Source organism: Notothenia rossii, assembly GCF_949606895.1.
Source record: "Notothenia rossii genome assembly, chromosome: 3".
NCBI classification, from domain to species: Eukaryota; Metazoa; Chordata; class Actinopteri; order Perciformes; family Nototheniidae; genus Notothenia; species Notothenia rossii.
The window spans coordinates 56789865-56809130 of record NC_136901.1 but is presented as its reverse complement, the minus strand read 5'-3'; the positions used below and the strand labels follow the sequence as shown (position 1 = coordinate 56809130).

At 40.0% G+C, this 19266-nt stretch overlaps 1 protein-coding gene across 1 annotated transcript; it reads left to right on the top strand.

Annotated features, from left to right (window-relative positions):
- The first annotated feature begins 12751 nt into the window (after positions 1-12751).
- LOC307033854 (uncharacterized protein) lies at positions 12752-18479 on the top strand. The gene is made up of 7 exons (XM_079672490.1): positions 12752-13273; positions 13636-14261; positions 14445-14762; positions 15218-15272; positions 15620-15773; positions 17963-18085; positions 18215-18479. The coding sequence occupies exons 1-7, from the start codon at positions 13081-13083 to the stop codon at positions 18258-18260; spliced, it is 1515 nt and encodes a 504-aa protein (XP_079528616.1). The 5' UTR covers positions 12752-13080; the 3' UTR covers positions 18261-18479.
- Positions 18480-19266: the final 787 nt, after the last annotated feature.

Sequence of the window (19266 nt, the reverse complement as noted above, 5' to 3'; positions counted from 1 at the left end):
CTTTACTGACTTTTTGTCCGGGATCATGGTGAAATATGATCGTGTTTTGATTTGTGGAGACTTCAATGTCCATGTGTGTTACGAGTCCAAACCTCTGGTTAGGGATTTTTTAAATCTCCTTGATTCATTCGGTCTCATTCAGTCCGTAGCTGTCCCAACACACAAAAAAAGACACACTAATTTTGGATTCTGTTGCTCCTTTTACGCTTAGACGCACCAAAGTTCTCTCAGAGCCTTGGCTAAATGACTGTACTCGTGCCCTCAGACGCGCTTGCAGGCGCGCAGAGAGAAAATTGGAAAAAGAATAAACTCCATGTCTCCTTAGAAATCCTTCGTGCTTGTCTTTCCGACTACCAGACGGCAGTCAAAACAGAGCACATTTCTCTGTTAATCTCCAAAAACAGCCATAAACCTCAGGTTCTTTTTAATGTCCTCAACTCGATCATTAATCCCTGTGATGCTTCTCCAATTGTGCCATCGACTACTCTCTGTGATAAGTTCCTTACATTTGTTATCGAAAAAGTATCTGCTCTTAGGTTAGCCCACACTAGTGCTACCCCAGATCCTGCTCCTTTCCTGTGCCCTGCTGTCCTCGACCACTTTGAGCCTGTATCCCTCTCTTCTCTCTCAGATGTGGTCAAGCACCTGCGGCCGACAAACTGCAGCTCAGATAGCATTCCCTCTCGCCTTCTCAGAGATGTTTTTAATTCAGTTGGAGCAAGTATTTTATTACTATTAAATACCTCTCTTGGCTCAGGATGTGTCCCAGCTGCCTTCAAACATGCCGTGGTAAAGCCACTACTTAAAAAGAAAGATCTCGACCCTTCCATTCTCGCAAATTTTAGGCCCATCTCCCAGCTACCTTTTTTATCCAAAGTTCTGGAGCGAGTAGTCTATGCCCAGCTGCAGTCTTTTTTAACCACGCATGGAATCCATGAAAAGTTTCAGTTTTTAATGATCTGCTCCTAGCCGCCGACTCAGGTAGCCCAGCTGTCCTGGTGCTGTTAGACCTGACAGCTGCCTTTGACACTGTGGACCATAGCATCCTGTTGTCACGGCTTGAACAGTCCACTGGCATCACAGGCTCTGCCCTTGCTTGGTTCAGGTCCTACCTGACAGACCGTAGCTTTTCAGTGCAGCTGGGTGCCTTCTCCTCTGCCAAAGCCCCTCTTACCTGTGGGGTTCCCCAAGGCTCGATTCTGGGCCCCATCCTTTTTCTAATTTACATACTTCCCCTGGGTTCAATCCTTACAAAACACAATGTCCCCTTCCATTGTTATGCAGATGATGTACAAATCTATCTGCCTCTCAATTCCAATGCAAACTCTTTACAGATATTGATGGACTGCTTAACAGACATAAAATCCTGGCTGAGCCAAAATGTCCTCAACCTAAACGAGAGTAAGACTGAGGTCATCTTTTTTGGACCCCAACCTCCAGCCTCCCCAGTTGATACTCTGGGCTCCCTAAAAACAAACATCCTCCCCTCTTTCAAGAAACTTGGAGTGACCTTCGATAGCACTTTTAAATTTGATAAACAGGTCAGCAGCGTAGTTAAAACCTGCTTTTTTTAAAATACGACTATTGGCTAAGACCAAGTCGTTTTTATCTTTTAAAGACTTGAAAATGGTTATCAATGCCTTTATAACCACAAGGTTGGATTACTGCAACGGTCTGTATGTGGGTATGGACCAGGCCTCAATTAAACGCCTGCAGCTAGTGCAACACGCCGCTGCACGTCTTCTTACTGGCCACCAAAAGCGTGACCACATTACCCCAATTCTGGCCTCACTGCACTGGCTTCCAATTTGGTTCCGAATTGATTTTAAACTCCTTTTATTTGTTTTTAAAGCACTAAATGGGCTGGCTCCGGCCTCTATAGCTGAACTCCTCCAGCGCTACACCCCAGCCAGAGCCTTAAGGTCTGCTGACCAGCTACTGCTGGTAGTGCCCCAGACCAGGCTCAAAACCCGAGGGCACCGAGCCTTCGCAGCAGCTGGTCCCAGGCTCTGAAACACTCTGCCCCTCCATATGAGGTCGGCCCAGACTCTAGGGGTTTTTAAAACAAAACTAAAGACTCACTTCTTCTCCCTGGCATTCTAGTCCGAGCAGAGTATGACTACGGACAATTCCCTGTGTTGGATTTTTATATTTGTTGTGGTAATTTATTGTCTTCTGTTCTTTGCGAATGTAGTAATGTGTTATTTTATTTATTATTTGCATGTACAGCACTTTGGTCTTGACCAAAAATCGTTTTAAAATGTGCTTTATAAATAAAACCTGATTTGATTTGATAAGTCGTCATGAACACATCTGTCCATCAGAGTGCTGCTGTGCCTCCTGTCATCATTAATGGATGTCTCTTTATAATGACCGCTCAGAGGAGAGGAGTTCTCATTTCTCTAACCGCCTGCTACTTTCACTCCTCTCTCCTCGGTTCCCCTCCTCAGTCCTCCGCTCGCATCTCCTGTGGGCGGCACCAAGTCTCGAGGAGAGGAGTCAAGGATAGGAGTCGAGGAGGGGAAATTTGAGTAGTGAGAAACCTCTAGTGTGTGCTGTGTGCTCTGCATGTATAACCATTAAAGAGGGTTTCATCCCTCCCATTCTACTTGAGGATTTGTTAATTTTTGTCGATCAAGAATTGTCCTTGACATACTTATTCAACACACTCTCACTCCATAATCGTCCAGGAGTGACGTTTGGTCAGGGTCCCGTGGCGTGCAGTTGTGACGCTCCTAGGCTCCTTCAGCTTCATAAAGGGACGCAAATAGCTTTCAACTGATTGCAATGTATTCCCATCTGCGGCGGGATTTGGCGCTCATGGAAGCACGGCATTCGTTTGTGTCGGTTGCCCTTAAACGCAATGTGAGCGTACATTCCCATTAGATAACGGAGAATTGTACACCCGGAAATAAGTATTCCCCTTACTGTCGATTGATTTTACAGTGATATCTGCACTACTCATCGACTAAAAAACACCAGATTATCCTTGTTAATTACACAACATTGATTGGTTTAAATTGTGTGCAATGCTTTTGTATTTTTCCCCTTCGATTCGGAGAAACAAATATTTTTTCGGAGTAAAGGATGGCAGAAGACACTACACTACCCAGAATCCCCAGCTATCGTTTAGGACTACACCTTGTGCTCTGTTTGACAAACCCCGTTTTTTTTTTTTTTTTTTTTTTTCACCATTCATTCCAATGGCTGGTGCCTATGTCACGTGATCTTCAAATGTCACCCTGCATAAAAAAAAAACATGGCAGAATTTCGTTTTATTCTCGGTGGAAAATGCCTATTTTAAAGTTAGTTTGGCCATTAAAATGAGTTTTGATGTCATTTAATGCGAGAAATATGAGTTTTTATTTCAGATTATGTGTGCAGTGGATGTACATGATCTTTAGTTTGCTAGTTATTACGAAGATTACTTCAGGAAATTGCGTCCATAGAACGTTTTCATCGTTACCAAGGTGTTTGCTAGGGACGCTGCTATTTCTGTTATGTTGTGTAACTGTTTAATGGTGTTATCTTTATTGCTACCCCCTTCCCCGTCAATTTATAGTGTTGGTCCACAGCGCAAACGTATTAGTTTAACAAAATCCGCATCTAAAGATACGTTATTTTCCCCTGTGCAATTCCAGTCTCACATCTCACATCACATCGTCATTAACAAATAGACCGAAAACATAAAAAAAATAAAATAAAATACTTTATTCCGAGTGTGCTTGCTTTTCTCTTTGAAAGTCATCACATAACGGCATTGTAATACACGGTTCGGCTGCATTAAATATTACATATCTGCCGTAGTTCTCTATTTATAGAGCCCTGATGAGGAGACTTCTAGACAAACATGAGGAACTGCCACCAACACTGAAAACGTGACGTGGATCATAAATATATCAGCAATTAAACAACATTTTACATTTCTTTTCACACAATACGTCTCTACGCAGTATCAACACTAATTCGGCTGACTTTTATATTTGATCCAATTGGTAGATAGGCTGTATTTACACCATAAAGGTGCACAACTGATAGAAAGGGACACCTGGATGTTAAAGCATGTTATTGAATTTCATTATTTTTATTATTAGATATTAATAGGATCCCTATAAAGTATACTCATTACTCGTTATTCTCTACTAATAGTTAATTAAAGACTGTATATAATGACTATTTTGCACATCCCTTTCAAGATTTTAAGATTTTCTAAGGTTTATTGACATATCATATTCACAAACGGTGTAGTTATGCAATGAATTAAAAACTTGGGTCGCAGGTTCCTCAATAGTGCATTACAAGACATCTATCAATATTTGTGCATACCTCCAGCAATGTTAACTATGTTGAAGCACTTATTTTAACTGATATTATGTATTATACTCTTATAGGATGTATATAGATATTTCATCTCCGGCCTTGTCAGGTATTGAACAATCAATAAATAAAGAACACTGAATTATTAAATATAAAACACATAATTTGTGTGATTATACTAAATGATTTACAAATAAACACCACTGCATATTTACAACTGTTACACATGCTGATGTAACGCAAATGTTTCCAACTTGGGATCAATAAAGTATATCTTATCTTAAGATGATCGATGGCTACTGCCATATTTGCAAAATTTGCCTCTGAACCTTGACAAGTGCAAGTTTTAGGCTTATCAATTAATGTAATGTGATGTAATGTTATCAATTAACAACAGGAGGGGTCACAGACATAAGACCAGCTGTTAAATAAAGCTCTTCTGACCTTAGCTGTCATATGGGTATATATATTAATGCTGCCCATTATGGGCACAAGCAATTTTCACCCATTTATTAATTATATGTTTTAAATTTGAGTGTTTCCTATCCCCTAAACCTCCAGGGATGTACACAGTATACTGGCAACTTCTTATTATGGGAAATACAAAAACGTCTTTTAAAACTACAACTCCCAGTAGAGACGTGCCATAGCAACACACTCTCACTCCATAATCGTCCAGGAGCGACGTTTGGTCAGGGTCCCGTGGCGTGCAGTTGTGACGCTCCTAGGCTCCTTCAGCTTCATAAAGGGAAGCAAATAGCTTTCAACTGATTGCAATGTATTCCCATCTGCTGCGGGATTTGACGCTCATGGAAGCACGGCATTCGTTTGTGTCGGCTGCCCTTAAAGGCAATGTGAGCGTCCATTCCCATTGGATAACAGAGAATTGTAAACCCGGAAATATGTATTCCCCTTACTGTCGATTAATTTTACAGTGATATCTGCACTACTCATCGACTAAAAAACACCAGATTATCCTTGTTAATTACACAACATTGATTGGTTTAAATTGTGTGCAATGCTTTTGTATTTTTCCCCTTCGATTCGGAGAAACAAATATTTTTTCGGAGTAAAGGATGGCAGAAGACACTACACTACCCAGAATCCCCAGCTATCGTTTAGGACTACACCATCTGCTCTGTTTGACAAACCCCGTGATTGGTTCTCAAGCTCTGTGATTGGTTGACCTCCAACTGCATTCCATATGAAAAAAAACATTTCGTAAAAGATAAAATCATACTTTATTCAGCAGTGCTTGCTTTACTCTTTGAAAGTCATCACATGAATGCATTTTAATAAATGGGTTGGCTGCATTAAATATTACACATCTGTCGTAGTTCTTTATTTTTATTTATCTACAGAGATCGGCGTCAGAATATACAGCAAACTATTCTTTTACCGTTCAGTTTGAATTTCACAATAAAGTTAGTAGTAATATTTTGTTTTGATATTATTGTTTTTTATTAACTACTAGATCGCTGGGTCATGTTAAGACCATATTTTCTGTGTTGCTGTGGGTTTTTTCCATCGCTTTTGTGTTAAAAATATCAAAACAATAACTAAATATATCCGTCGTAAACTGTAAACTTGACAGCTTTTTAACCCAAACCACCTACTGGTTAAAGCACGTTATTACACGTTTAGAGTAATGCAATGCAGGTAGATTGTGCTACCTGCTTGAAATGGGATGGAACCACGGCAGACTGTCCAAAACTGGATTTGAACGGGTCCACCGCGTCCCCCCCCCTCCCCCACCCCGTCCCCAGAACTACACATGCTGGCTATTGTGTTTCGCAACATGTTCTCTATCTATGGCACGTCTCTACTGGGAGTTGTAGTTTTAAAAGACGTTTTCGTATTTCCCATAATAAGAAGTTGCCAGTATACTGTGTACATCCCTGGAGGTTTAGGGGATAGGAAACACTCAAATTTAAAACATATAATTAATAAATGGGTGAAAATTGCTTGTGCCCATAATGGGCAGCATTATATACCCACATGCCAGCTATGTCAGAAGAGCTTTATTTAACAGCTGGTCTTATGTTTGTGGTGACCCCTCCTGTTGTTAATTGATAACATTACATTACATTATATTACATTACATTACATTACATTAATTGATAAGCCTGAAACATGTACTTGTCAAGGTTCAGAGGCAAATTTTGCAAATATGGCAGTACCCATCGATCATCTTAAGATAAGATATACTTTATTGATCCCAAGTTGGAAACATTTGCGTTACATCAGCATGTTTAACAGTTGTAAATATGCAGTGGTGTTTATTTGTAAATCATTTAGTATAATCACACAAATTCTGTGTTTTATATTTAATAATTCTGTGTTCTTTATTTATTGATTGTTCAATACCTGACAAGGCCGGAGATGAAATATCTATATACATCCTATAAGAGTATAATACATAATATCAGTTAAAATAAGTGCTTCAACATAGTTAACATTGCTGGAGGTATGCACAAATATTGATAGATGTCTTGTAATGCACTATTGAGGAACCTGCGACCCAAGTTTTTAATTCATTGCATAACTACACCGTTTGTTTATATATATGTCAATAAACAGGGCTGCCAACATTTGAGTTCAGCTTGGAGTGAGATTTTTTTTTTGGTGAACCGAAAATAGAGGGGTCCGGGGGCATGTTCCCCCGAGAAGATTTTTTTTTTTAATATTGAAGTTAAATGCATCAACCTGTTGCACTTTGAGAGCAACATGAATTTAAGGATACATCTCTCAACAACCATATGAAACAGAACTGTAAACAGATTTTCTTTTTCTTTATGGATTTTTTACAAATAAATTACTCACCTTTTAAACTGTATTCTTGTTTTACTGTCATATAGTATAACTGTTTTTCATTTACTCCCATAAATGGTGACCAAAACGTTTGAGACCCACTGAGATAACTAGACTAAAGTTAACTATCTAAACAGAGAGTCCCTTACCTCACTGAGCTGTAGTTCTCTCAGTCTGACAGGACAGAGCTCTCCCTTTCTTTGTTTTAGAAACTGCTTTTAATATCCGTTAGTGCAGCTAGCTAACCAGATGCTAACAACAACAATGCAAATAGTAAGTTTGGTAGAAATATACTGTATAATAGTAAAGTTTTACATTATAAATATTCCCCAAAATTATTCAAAAGCATATTCTTCCAAACGCCTTGCTGTAGTATGACACACAGGAGACTATTGATGTGTGTAGTGAGTTTGGTAGTAATAAGCTGTATGATAGTGATTGAATATTATTGTATTCTCTTTTTTCGGATTTGCACTTTGCAGACGGTCCCTGGGCACTCGTTTCTTTTCCGGCTGCGGATAGAGACCAATGTAATGTGTCCAGCTCGGAGGACGGCCCGTATTGAATTTTTTTGATCAAAATGTGATTATAGTTCGTTGTCAACATTACCGCGGTACTTAGGAGGCGTCATTTGTGTCTGAATAACGTTTTGTTCATGAGTTATTGATCCGTGAAATCAGAATCTCCCAATATCGTTCGAACTTTACTGAACTAAGCCAGAAGACCTAATTTCTCATTTCGTAGACCGCTCGTTTTGCTGTTCCTTCACTTTATTTGTATATTTATATACATTAATTTTGGACGACAACTTAGCGTGAGGAAAGGCAAGTGTGGCGTGAGTGCATGAGATATGGGTTAATTGCGTGACTCTCACGCTCAATGCGTGAGTGTTGGCAGCCCTGCAACAAACCTTAGAAAATCTTGAAATCTTGAAAAGGATGTGCAAAATAGTCATTATATACAGTCTTTAATGAACTATTAGTAGAGAATAACGAATAATGAATATACTTTATAGGGATCCTATTAATATCTAATAATAAAAATAATGAAATTCAATAACATGCTTTAACCACCAGGTGTCCCTTTCTATCAGCTGTGCACCTTTATGGTGTAAATACAGCCTATCTACCAATTGACCTTTCGCAAAGCCACGCCCCTAAATGCCCGTTGTCCAATCATATTCGATCACGTGCTCGGCTCCCTGTGGAAGTCCGACAAGCTTAGCGTTCAAATTCATTACGAAAATGGTGAAGCGTTGTGCTTATGGTCTTTGCAAATCGGATAGCAGATATCCCATAAGCTTAGAGGGGGGGGGTGATATTTTACCCGTTTCCTAAACCCAAAACCCGAGAGGAGAGATGCCGCCAGTGGATAAAGAAATCCGGCAGGCCCCATGCCCAGCTGAATATGGCGAATATCAACAAACACAAATACGTTTGCTCCAAGGTAAATACGTGCTAACGTAGCTAGCTAGCTAGCAAAGATTACATTCACAAATTAACTAACTAATTTAATTAACTCATTTCACTAACTAACGTTAGCTAAAGTCACACGACTACAGCTGTAAGCTGTGTGCTTCTAGGTCGTTTTGACCATGTATATCACTTGATGCATAATAATGTCTGAACAGCTGAGCTCCGTTATTAGTCTACCTGTGGTCAAAGTACAAACAAGAAAGCCAACAGGCAATCATTCATTTATATTTTGCTTTAATCTTTGTAGCATTTTGTTAATGGAAAGCCTACTGCCGACTTCCCTAATCCTGCTGCACAAGTGGGCACCCCGACCCCCACAAAGGAACAACAAGGTGGATGCAGAAAGCCACCAAGGAAGTAGTAGTACACTCTAAGAAAAATCCGTAAAATGATGGCCAATGTGGTGTAAAATTTGACTGTTTAAGTACTGTAATCGACTTTTACATTACTTTTGCCGTTGAAAACAGCGTTGCCAGGTCTACTTATTATAAGTTTCCCCCAAGATTTTATTTGAAAATAGCAGGTCTACAAGCTCACAACGCGTCGCGTCGCGGCACGTTGTGATCTGCTATTTTCTAATAGTTGCTGTATAGGTTTAAAGTTCTCATGTGGCCCACTTCACTTCTTTTGAGCTTATTTTCTCTAGACCTTGTGGCTTGTTTGTGTCCCTCACAGAATCTGGCAACACTGGTTGCGCATTGCATTGTGGGTGCTTTTGCGCGCTAACAAATATCTGTGGCCGCCATTACAGGAATCCCGCACTGAAAGTGAACCTGAAAGTCTGCTCGGTAGGTTGGTTCATTGTGTTTAATTTGGGAATGGAACCTCATTTCTTAATCAAAAAGGACATTTATGGTAAACATAACATTTGTGTTAATGTTAAATATTTGTTTTATTACGTGTACGTCTGGCAGGTAACTCTCTTCTAACTGGCCCCAGTTAGAATATAGTCCTTAAGCAGTATCCCCCCGTGCAAAAGTTGGCCAGTTCATTGAATTGATAGGTAAAGTTTGTATTTATGGTTAGTTTATTTTCGCAGGTTTGTGTGTTGTTGTTTTATTAGTATCTTTCCAACCTGGCTAACGTTAGCTTCCATTGGCACAGTGTTTTCCCCCCAAACACCGCGGTCAATACAGCTATAATAGTATCATGTCGACTAATATATATTCGATAGGCTTTGTTGACATTTGAAGGTGTGTGTGTTATGTTGTGGTTACATTTGGATTAAAAGTAGTATTGTAAAAGGCCGCGGGCTAACGTTAGCTTCCATTGGCACAATGTTTTCCCCCCAAACACTGCGGTCAATACAGCTATAATAGTATCATATCGACTAATATATATTCGATAGGCTTCGTTGACATTTGAAGGTGTGTGTGTTATGTTGTGGTTACATTTGGATTAAAAGTAGTATTGCAAAAGGCCGCGGGCTAACGTTAGCTTCCCGTTAGCTTCCATTGGTACAGTGTTTTCCCCCCAAACACTGCGGTCAATACAGCTATAATAGTATCATATCGACTAATATATATTCGATAGGCTTCGTTGACATTTGAAGGTATGTGTGTTATGTTGTGGTTACATTTGGATTAAAAGTAGTATTGTTATTAACATAGCTTCAACGTGCTTTGCGCAGCACCTGTAGGAAGCTTCTGTTGTGAATTTCTATAGTGTGATCCAGTCTAGAGCCCGCCTACTGTATCCGATCATTTGCACGCACACACATATGCAAGAAACGTTTCCGCATCCGGAAATCAACTAGCTGTCTAACCTTCATGCTTTATTGACTTGAGTTTAGTTTGCCTATTGATTCTGTCTATCCTTCACCTGGCAAATTCAGTCTACTCAACATGTTGGCTTGTAACATTTGTGGCTTTAACTGTCGGTTTTCGACCGATTACCTGAAACACTGCAGATCACACAGAAATATTAGTAATGTGGTTTTTTTATGTGGCCATAAGGACTGTGGAAGGAAGCTTACCACATACAATAGCCTTGCTGTGCATATGGCACGAACACACTCAGACAGGAGCAGACAAACTTGGAACCGTAGTGTGTCTGTACAGTTGAAGTGCTCATTCAATTTTTGCAGCACTGAATATGCAGATCTTAAAAGTCTTGTGTCTCATTTGAGTGGTCACATTCATGAGGGTCTGACTGTAATGTGTCCCTTTGATGGATGTTCTAAGACGTTTAATGTAAAGTCATCCTTTTCAGCGCATATCTCCAGATACCACAAAGGGTGGGATGTGACCAAGATAGCCCCTGTTCATATTTGTGAACTCGCAGAACGGTCTTTGCCAGGTGAAGGATCACATGTAGAGCCTGAGCCTAATGCTGTTGATGCAGAACACAGTGACAATTTTGGGAGTGATCAAGAGAAAGACACCTACACAGAGAGTCTTGCTCATTTTTACTTGGGGTTGCAGGCAAAGTATTTGGTCCCAGCCTCCACAATTACAGAGATAGCAAATGAAATGAAAACTCTAAATGATATTCAACAGGAATATACCATGGATGTGTTAGCTCGTGAACTTGAGCAGTATGGTGTTCCAACAGAGACATTAATATGTCTTGGGAAGAGTGCATACGAGCAGAGCCCTATGCACAAGGCATTGTATGAAAATGGTCCTTTAACTACGCAACACAGAAGGCAGCAATATTACAAGGCGCACTATAACTATGTTCAGCCTGTTGAAGTCAATCTTGGGCACAATAAAACAGGTCAGAAGAGGCACTATCATTACATTCCAATACTGGAAACCCTCAGAGCAATTCTGAAACAGGGAGGTGCAGCTCAGCACAGTTCTAATCCTCATGTTGAAGATGATGTACTCAGTGATGTCACTGATGGGTGGGCCATGAAATCGAATGCCATGTTTTCCTCAGATCCAGAGTCTTTAAAGGTGATGCTATTTCAGGATGCATTTGAGGTGGCTAATCCACTTGGATCTGCCAAGCAAAAGCACAAGGTATTAGCTGTCTACTTCACTCTGGCAAATTTCCATCCACACCAGCGATCAACTGTTGATCAAATACAGTTGGCACTACTCTGTATAGAGAAAGATTGCAAAGATTTTACAGTGGATACAATTTTCAGTAAGCTTGTGTCAGACTTGTGTGAGCTTGAGGAAAGGGGCATATCTTTTGAAGGAAAGATCTATAAAGGTACTGTTGCATGCATAATGGGAGATAATCTGGGCTCTCACACGATTGGTGGGTTTACAGAAAATTTCAGCTCAGCTGAATATATGTGTAGATACTGTTTAGCGACAAGAAATGAATTTCATTCTAACCCTCTCACGGTTTTCACTCATCGAAATCCCGCTGATTATAATGAGTCTGTGCAGTTACTGGAAAGTAACCCTGAAATGAAAACGCATCACGGTATTAAAGGTGACAGTGTTTTCAACAAACTGTCTCACTTTCACGTCTGTCAGCCTGGACTGCCGCCCTGTCTTGCACATGACCTGTTTGAGGGTGTGGTTGACTATGATTTAGCAATGTGTTTGCAGTTCTTAATCAAAACAGAAAAGTGGTTCAGTTATGAGGTCCTTAATGCCAGACTCAAATCATTTCCTGGTGAAAGCAGCAACAAGTTAAACGCTATTCCCATTAAAGGAGCAAAGCTTGGAGGCCATGCAGCCCAAAACAGGTGGCTTTTGAGATTCTTGCCTATTTTAGTGCATGACCGTATTAAAGATGCTGACAATGCAGTATGGGAACTGGTACTTCTTCTGAGGGAGCTAGTTGAATTTGTCTGTGCACCTCGCCTTTCAGAGTCGCAGATTGCTTATATGAAGGATCTGATCGAACTGTATGTGGAATCGAGGCAACAGTTATTCCCACGAGTTAAACTTAGACCGAAACACCACTATCTGCTTCACTATGCTCACTTGAGTTTACAGTTTGGCCCACTCATACATACTTGGACGATGCGCTTTGAATCGAAACATTCTTATTTTAAAAGGTGTATTAGGGCAAGTAAAAACTTCAGAAATGTAACTAAGTCACTTGCTGATAGACATCAGTTGTTTCAGGCCTATCAGTCTTGCGGTAGTTTATTTAGCCCCCAGGTTCAAGTTTCAGACTCCACCAGGTTCTATCCTGAGCTCTATGACCAAAGCATAAGGAAAGCAGTTGAAGAATTTGGACTTGACTCGAGTAACTCAGTTGTCACAGAGAAGGTCCAGGTTAAAGGCACGCCATATGGAAATGGTATGCTTGTCTTACTGAGATATGCTAAAGGACAACTACAGTTAGGACAAATAGCGAGCATTATTATAAAAAATGAAATGAGTGTCCTACTTTTGCTTCGGGGGAAAACTGCCAGCTGGGTTCCTGAGCTTGGAGTCTATGAAGTTGATGAACATATGTCTGATATGTTCAGCTGCCAACATCTGGACAAACTTAATGATTATTATCCACTTTCTTCTTACCAGAGAGGTGCGAGGTTGCTCATTCCTCTTAAACACATGCCAACATGGAGCTTGTGAAAGAGTTGGTTAAGAAAGCCATACCATCGCTCAGTAGTGATAAGATGGATGCACTCATGGCTAGACTGGTGGAATTAGGAGTTCAATGTGAAGATGACCTGATCCTTGTGGAGGCCCCGGACATTCAGGACACTCTGCCACTCATTCAGTGCAGAAGACTCGTTAAAGCTTTCCAAGGAGGTAAGTTTTTTTATTTGTAACCCTAATCTGCACAGTACTGAGGGGTGGACAACACCGACAAAATCAAATATCACCATTATGTATTTATGACTATGTAATGTTAACAGTAGGGTAAGTTCAGTTCATTCTTTAAAATCAGGAAAACACAACAGGTATCACAATATGATACCCAAAATCCTATTCAATAATCTCATATGATATATCAATATATTGCCCAACCCTGTATACTGTCTGTACAAATTCACAGACCCTTAAGGGTCCATTTGTACCCTTGGTGGTCTCCAACGGACACTGAAAACCAGTGTATTAATTAATTTGTAGCATTGGTGATGTGGTTAATTTATGGGGTATGTCCTCCATAGATTCACAAGCTGCACCACAGTTCAGAAGCCCTGGCCCTGGCCCTACATCTACACCTCTGCCACAGAGTGATGATCTGTCCCCAACACCACCTGAAGCACCACCTGCCCATACCCCATCTGCCCACTCCCCATCCTGTGAGCCATATTCCATACCATGGCACAAAATGCCCTCAAAGCTCATGGATGTGTTGGGTGAAAAGAAATGGGTAAAGTCGAAAGAAAGACAACAGATGGTTCGGATCGTTGTTGATGATTACCTCCATAAACACCCTGGAAGACCTGGTAGATCCAAGCTGATGGAAATCGCCAAGAACATTGTAGGACAATATCCTCTATCTTTCAAACAGACAGAGCCCTTTGGAAATATGCCGTTTGCAAAAGATGGTTGTGGTCCTCTCTTTACCCAGCTAGAAAACAGAGTTGAAAATATTAAGAGAACATCAACTCCAGGAAAGAGGCAAGCAGAGGGTGGAGAGGGTGAAGTTCAGCGGAAGAAAAAGTCAAGAAATTCCGATCGTTATGGATGTGTGGAGTGGGATGTTGCTGTCAAGGGAACTGAGAGTAGAGCAGAACTGCTGTCAAAACGAAATGAATTGAAAAGTGCCTTCAAAACCCATGATCCTCAGGTAGGGCTCCAGCCATCCATTATGTTCTTGTGTATGTATGGATTACTTTTTGATTGAGTAATGGAGAGGCTAATATTTGAGTTTCATTTATTTTTGGTATATCATATCGTATATTATATTGATAATTTGTTTTATTATTGATTGAATTTATTAGTTTGATTAACTGTTGCCTCATATCTTTAGGAGTCATCTGTTCGAAAACTGATGGCTGAAACATATCCCATCCAGCGTGAAACCATCAACGACGGAACCAATGTAAAGGTCCTAAAGGAAGAGTGGCCATTTCTATTTGAAGCTGCTCACCTGTTTGATCATGCATCTAGACTCCTTGGCTTTTCGGTACAAAACAAGCTGGCACAGGAGCTTTCCAAAAAAGAACCGGGTATCAACAACTTCCTTGACACCAAAGGGATGAAGATGGGTGAAGGTCCAGTACAGCTGATCTGTGGCATTGTGAGATACTTCAAGGAAAACCCTGATCACCTTTTCTGCAAAAATGAGGTACATTTTATGGATTTTAAACCCCACTTTGCGCTGCTGATAATATCGAAATTGGTAAACCATCTCTCCTGGAAACGAAGATAAAAGGAAATCAGTAAAATCCTTGATTTATTTTCCCGACCAGGAGAGAATCCCTCATATAATTATACACTTCCATCCCGGCAGAGCTCCTCTGTCTTGGAGGACCAAATGCTGTCCCCTAATAGAACAAGGTCTTGTAAGGACAGACTTTCCCCCCCTGACCGAAAAGGATTCTGATTCTAACATTAATCGATTATGTTTGTGTAAACAATATTTTTTTATAACTACTATTAACATTATTGTCTATGGTTGCCTCTGATATAGACGCTGGCAGATGGTCTATTTGCCTGCCTGACTGTGTGTTTGCGTACATTGGAAACATAAAATCAACACATTCATATGTGTATCTTTGTTGTTTTATTTTCCGAAAACAGGACTCCGCAGATGCTGAACTCAGCCTCCCCTGTACCCCATGCATCCTAATCAGAGGTTTGTAGTTGAATCATTTTTGCATCCCAGCAAGCTTGGAGATATGTTCTCCATTTGTTCTTAGGTTTACTGATGAGACGATTTGTTGTGATGAAAAGGTATAGAGTTGGTTGATTTTGTTTTGTAAATGGTGCTCAGAACTATGTTGATTAGGGCAAAAATCTTTAAATTTAAGTACACTTGTATGTAAAGTCTGACAAACTAAAAGCAGAATACCTTTTCAAAGTATGTGTTGCTTGTTCTTACCATAACCTGTGTTTGGGCTGAGTATGGAAGATTTGGCACGTGTGTACGTTATTATTTTTTAAAATTACTAATACATATTGTTTTTGTGATCTATGTTTAAGGTGACCATCTATTCCAGATTGCTGTTGATCAGGAAGTTGTGAATGACCACATCACCTCCCCCATTGTGGCCCTGAGCTATGCTTTCTGCTTGTTTTATGTCTGCAACATTGAATATCCAAAGGAGATGTCTCTTACCCTGGAATTCATGCAAAGGTAAGCAGCTCATTGTTTTGAAATGTATAAGCTGGGGTATTCAAATTCTAAGACTGAGGGCTTCCCACCAGACAAACAATGTAAAAAGGTATCCACTCATCGTCCCTTAGATTACTAGCATAGTTGTGCTCAATTCCAGGATGCTTATGGGATCATGATTATTAAATATAATATATATTATATGTTTTGATCCCATTGACACTCTACAATCGAGCCAAGATATTCATTGCTCTTTGACAGGGGTCTTCAATGTTGTTCAGTCCAAGGACCCCTTAGCTGAGAGAGATGAACCAGGGACCCAAATACTGCCTAAAATTGTATTGCAGATTCAACTTTTTCATAGAGTTCATAGACCTGTTTGACAGCACTATCACCAGTGTTGTGTAAAGTTTGTTTGCTTACACATGATCTTTTCTATTGTTTGTTTCATGTTAATGTGTATTATCAAACATATAATCACTTAAACCCTCAATACTTAATACATTTTCCTATAACACAGGCAGCACAGTTTGCAGCTTCCTGTTGAAGGCCCATGCTCTTTCATATAACTTCAGACTACACCAAGTACATAGAAAAGGTCTGTCCTAAGGCATTTGGCATTTATTAGGCTCTGACACTGGGTGATTGGGAAAACATGTACAATATTCCTAACAACTATCTCTGAGCTATCTCTTTAACCAAAGACACACATTTAGGCTATTCTATGTGAGCTGCTTTTGTGACTAATATAACAAAATCCATACCAGGATTCATGCCCCAATGTTAATACTTGTTGTGTAACGTGTACATTTGCACCAAGTGTCACAGTTACCACTCCACTCAACGTTTGACGCCTGTGCTCTTGTTGCAGATGAGCTTAGTGGTTGTGTCACACTTAAGATTGACTGAAATCTGACAAGTAGACTGCGATATTGAAAGTAGCAAATTTAGATGCAGTTTTAATGCAGTGGTTGTATGTGTGAAATCAAAATTGAGCAACTATGTTATCTATTTTGTGACTAAAATTTATATAGACTGTGTACAATCATAATCGATGCAAATAAATCAACCCTCTTTACCTTGGCTGCCTGTGAAGCTGCTGCAATGAAATCTGGACCTCCGTCTTTGTGCACTGGATCACAACTCGCCTATCGTGATTATGTGGATTGGTCTGCATTATGAGAATACAAACAAACATGATCCACCTATAGTATGTACCCAATAACCAAAACCATTGTGGATTTAGTAACTCCTCCTGTCAAATGTTCACCTGTGCATTTAACAAACTATAACACCGCACACTGTCACCTCTAAATTGTATATGTATGTTTAACAAACACACAACTCCACGATAAATGTAGCAAATACCAAGACATTTTACATATAAAATATAGAGGCTGCTACAGTAGGCTGCTGTAGGCTATGTCACAGTGGTGATTATGACAGGAAAAGTCACTAAATACACTATATAGCCTAGTTTGTCAGCACAAAATAATAGTTTTGTTAATTCATATTGTAAAGGTGCATAATGTTTGTATTCTCAAATGCAAACCTATTACCACCACCGAGGAGTGGTGATCCAGAACGGGTTCAGACGGACCAGAAAGAGGTCCCACTGTCATTGAAACAATCTTCCCGGACAGGACTGTTTACAACAGACTCGCCGGCCATTTTTGACGGCTCATGTAAATTATATATTTTTTGGTCACAAAATAGACCATGCAGTTGCTCATTGTTCATTAATTTTAGACATACATTTCAGAATAAAAGTTTGTTATCAATCGTCACAACTTCTTTCAGCACTCGTGACTACTAGCGACTACTACTAGCTGTGCTACTCATGCACTGACTTAACGGTGCCCTGATATCGTTCATTGCACGTACAGTATATCCACACAAGTCACAGGTGCACGGGTTATGCTGACATTTCCAGTATAGTATGTTGGTGATGAGCAGACTTTAACAGCACGTTGTCTGAGTTGCTCAGCTTACAGGAGCAAAGTGTTATTGTAGTAGTAGTATTTTGCAACATTAGCTGTAGATGGAAACACACACACGGGCATGGTGGAGAAAACAAATGTATGCTATTTTAGACGGCTCCACTCCTGTAGAGCCACACTACAAGTAGTATCTCAGCTTTGTCTGCATGTTACTCTTTAGTTTCATTCATTTAGTTGCATGTGCAGCTAAACATATTTCTGTTTCCTTAGAGTTTTCTTTGGAATGAATCCTGACCGAGGGTCCAAGGCTGAGATGAAGGGGAAGAAACATCATCACATTCCTCCAAAACTGTCGAAGCTCGTGACTGAGCTGAAGGAATTTGACTGGCACATGTGAGCTTTCATCAAAGCTCAAAACCGAACTTTTTGGACTGGACTTTTGGACTGAACATACCAACACACACACACTTAAAAAAAAAAAGTTTACTTTTTTAAAATTTGTCATTGCATGTTCTCCTATAGGTTGGGGCAGCGCCTGTCAGCGGGGAATGTTGAGTGGGAGGTGTAGGACGGAGTTGCTACATCCTCTTGGAAGGGGCTCCTCCTTCCTCACTGACAGGTGAGCCAGTAGGGTGCAACAGCAGTGGCAAACAGTGGGAGGAATTTATAACTACTAATTTGATCTTGAGGCGCACATGTACACACAGCCCAACCTCTAACATCATGGTGTTAAGAAAAAGGTTATTGTTGCTGTTATTTTACATACTTGAATGTATGTTCATGTTAGGGTTTTACAATTTTATTGAAATGTCTTAAAAAAAAAACATTTGTATGGCACTCAGGTAGCGAGGGTAAAATTATTGCCCACCACCACAGATTCTTTGGGTTCAAATCCCCCATGTTCAGGGGGAGGGAAGTTGGGAGGGTGATATTTGTCACTGCATGTCCTCCTACAGGTTGGGGCAGCGCCTGTCAGCGGGGAATGTTGAGTGGGAGGTGTAGGACGGAGTCGGTACATCCGCCTGGAGGGGGCTCCTCCTTCCTCACTGACAGGTGAGCCAGTAGGGTGCAACAGCAGTGGGAGAAAAGTTCAGTTTTTTCATTTCATCATTAAATGCACTTTATACATTAGCAAAAAGGAAATAAATGCACTTTTATGGAAAAAGTTTTATACATTTTGTTCAATTTCTATATATTGTGCTTTATTCAGTTTGCTTGAAAGTGTAATGATTGTTATTTATTTAGGATTAGGATATATATATATTTTTTATCCCAAGATTAAAAAAAAAAAGATATTAGGATTAACGGAAGTGTCTGTAAATAGTACATACTAAGGACTGTTAAAATACGGAATTGTCCGTATTAGGATTAACAGAAGTGTCCGTAAATATTACGGACAAAGTCTTGTTAATCTACAGAAATATCCGTTATAAGGTTGACAGAAGTGTCCGTATATGGTACAGACAAAGTCTTGTTAATCTACAGAAATATCCGTTATAAGGTTGACAGAAGTGTCCGTATATGGTACAGACAAAGTCTTGTAAATCTACAGAAATATCCGTTAAATTGTTGAC

Excerpts from the sequence above, each read along its gene's own strand:
- LOC307033854 (XM_079672490.1), top strand. The coding sequence starts at position 13,081 with ATGGAGCTTGTGAAAGAGTTGGTTAAGAAAGCCATACCATCGCTCAGT. Across the intron at positions 13,274-13,635 it reads CGTTAAAGCTTTCCAAGGAG|ATTCACAAGCTGCACCACAG; the intron begins GTAAGTTTTTTT and ends TGTCCTCCATAG. Across the intron at positions 15,774-17,962 it reads ACCCTGGAATTCATGCAAAG|AGTTTTCTTTGGAATGAATC; the intron begins GTAAGCAGCTCA and ends CTGTTTCCTTAG.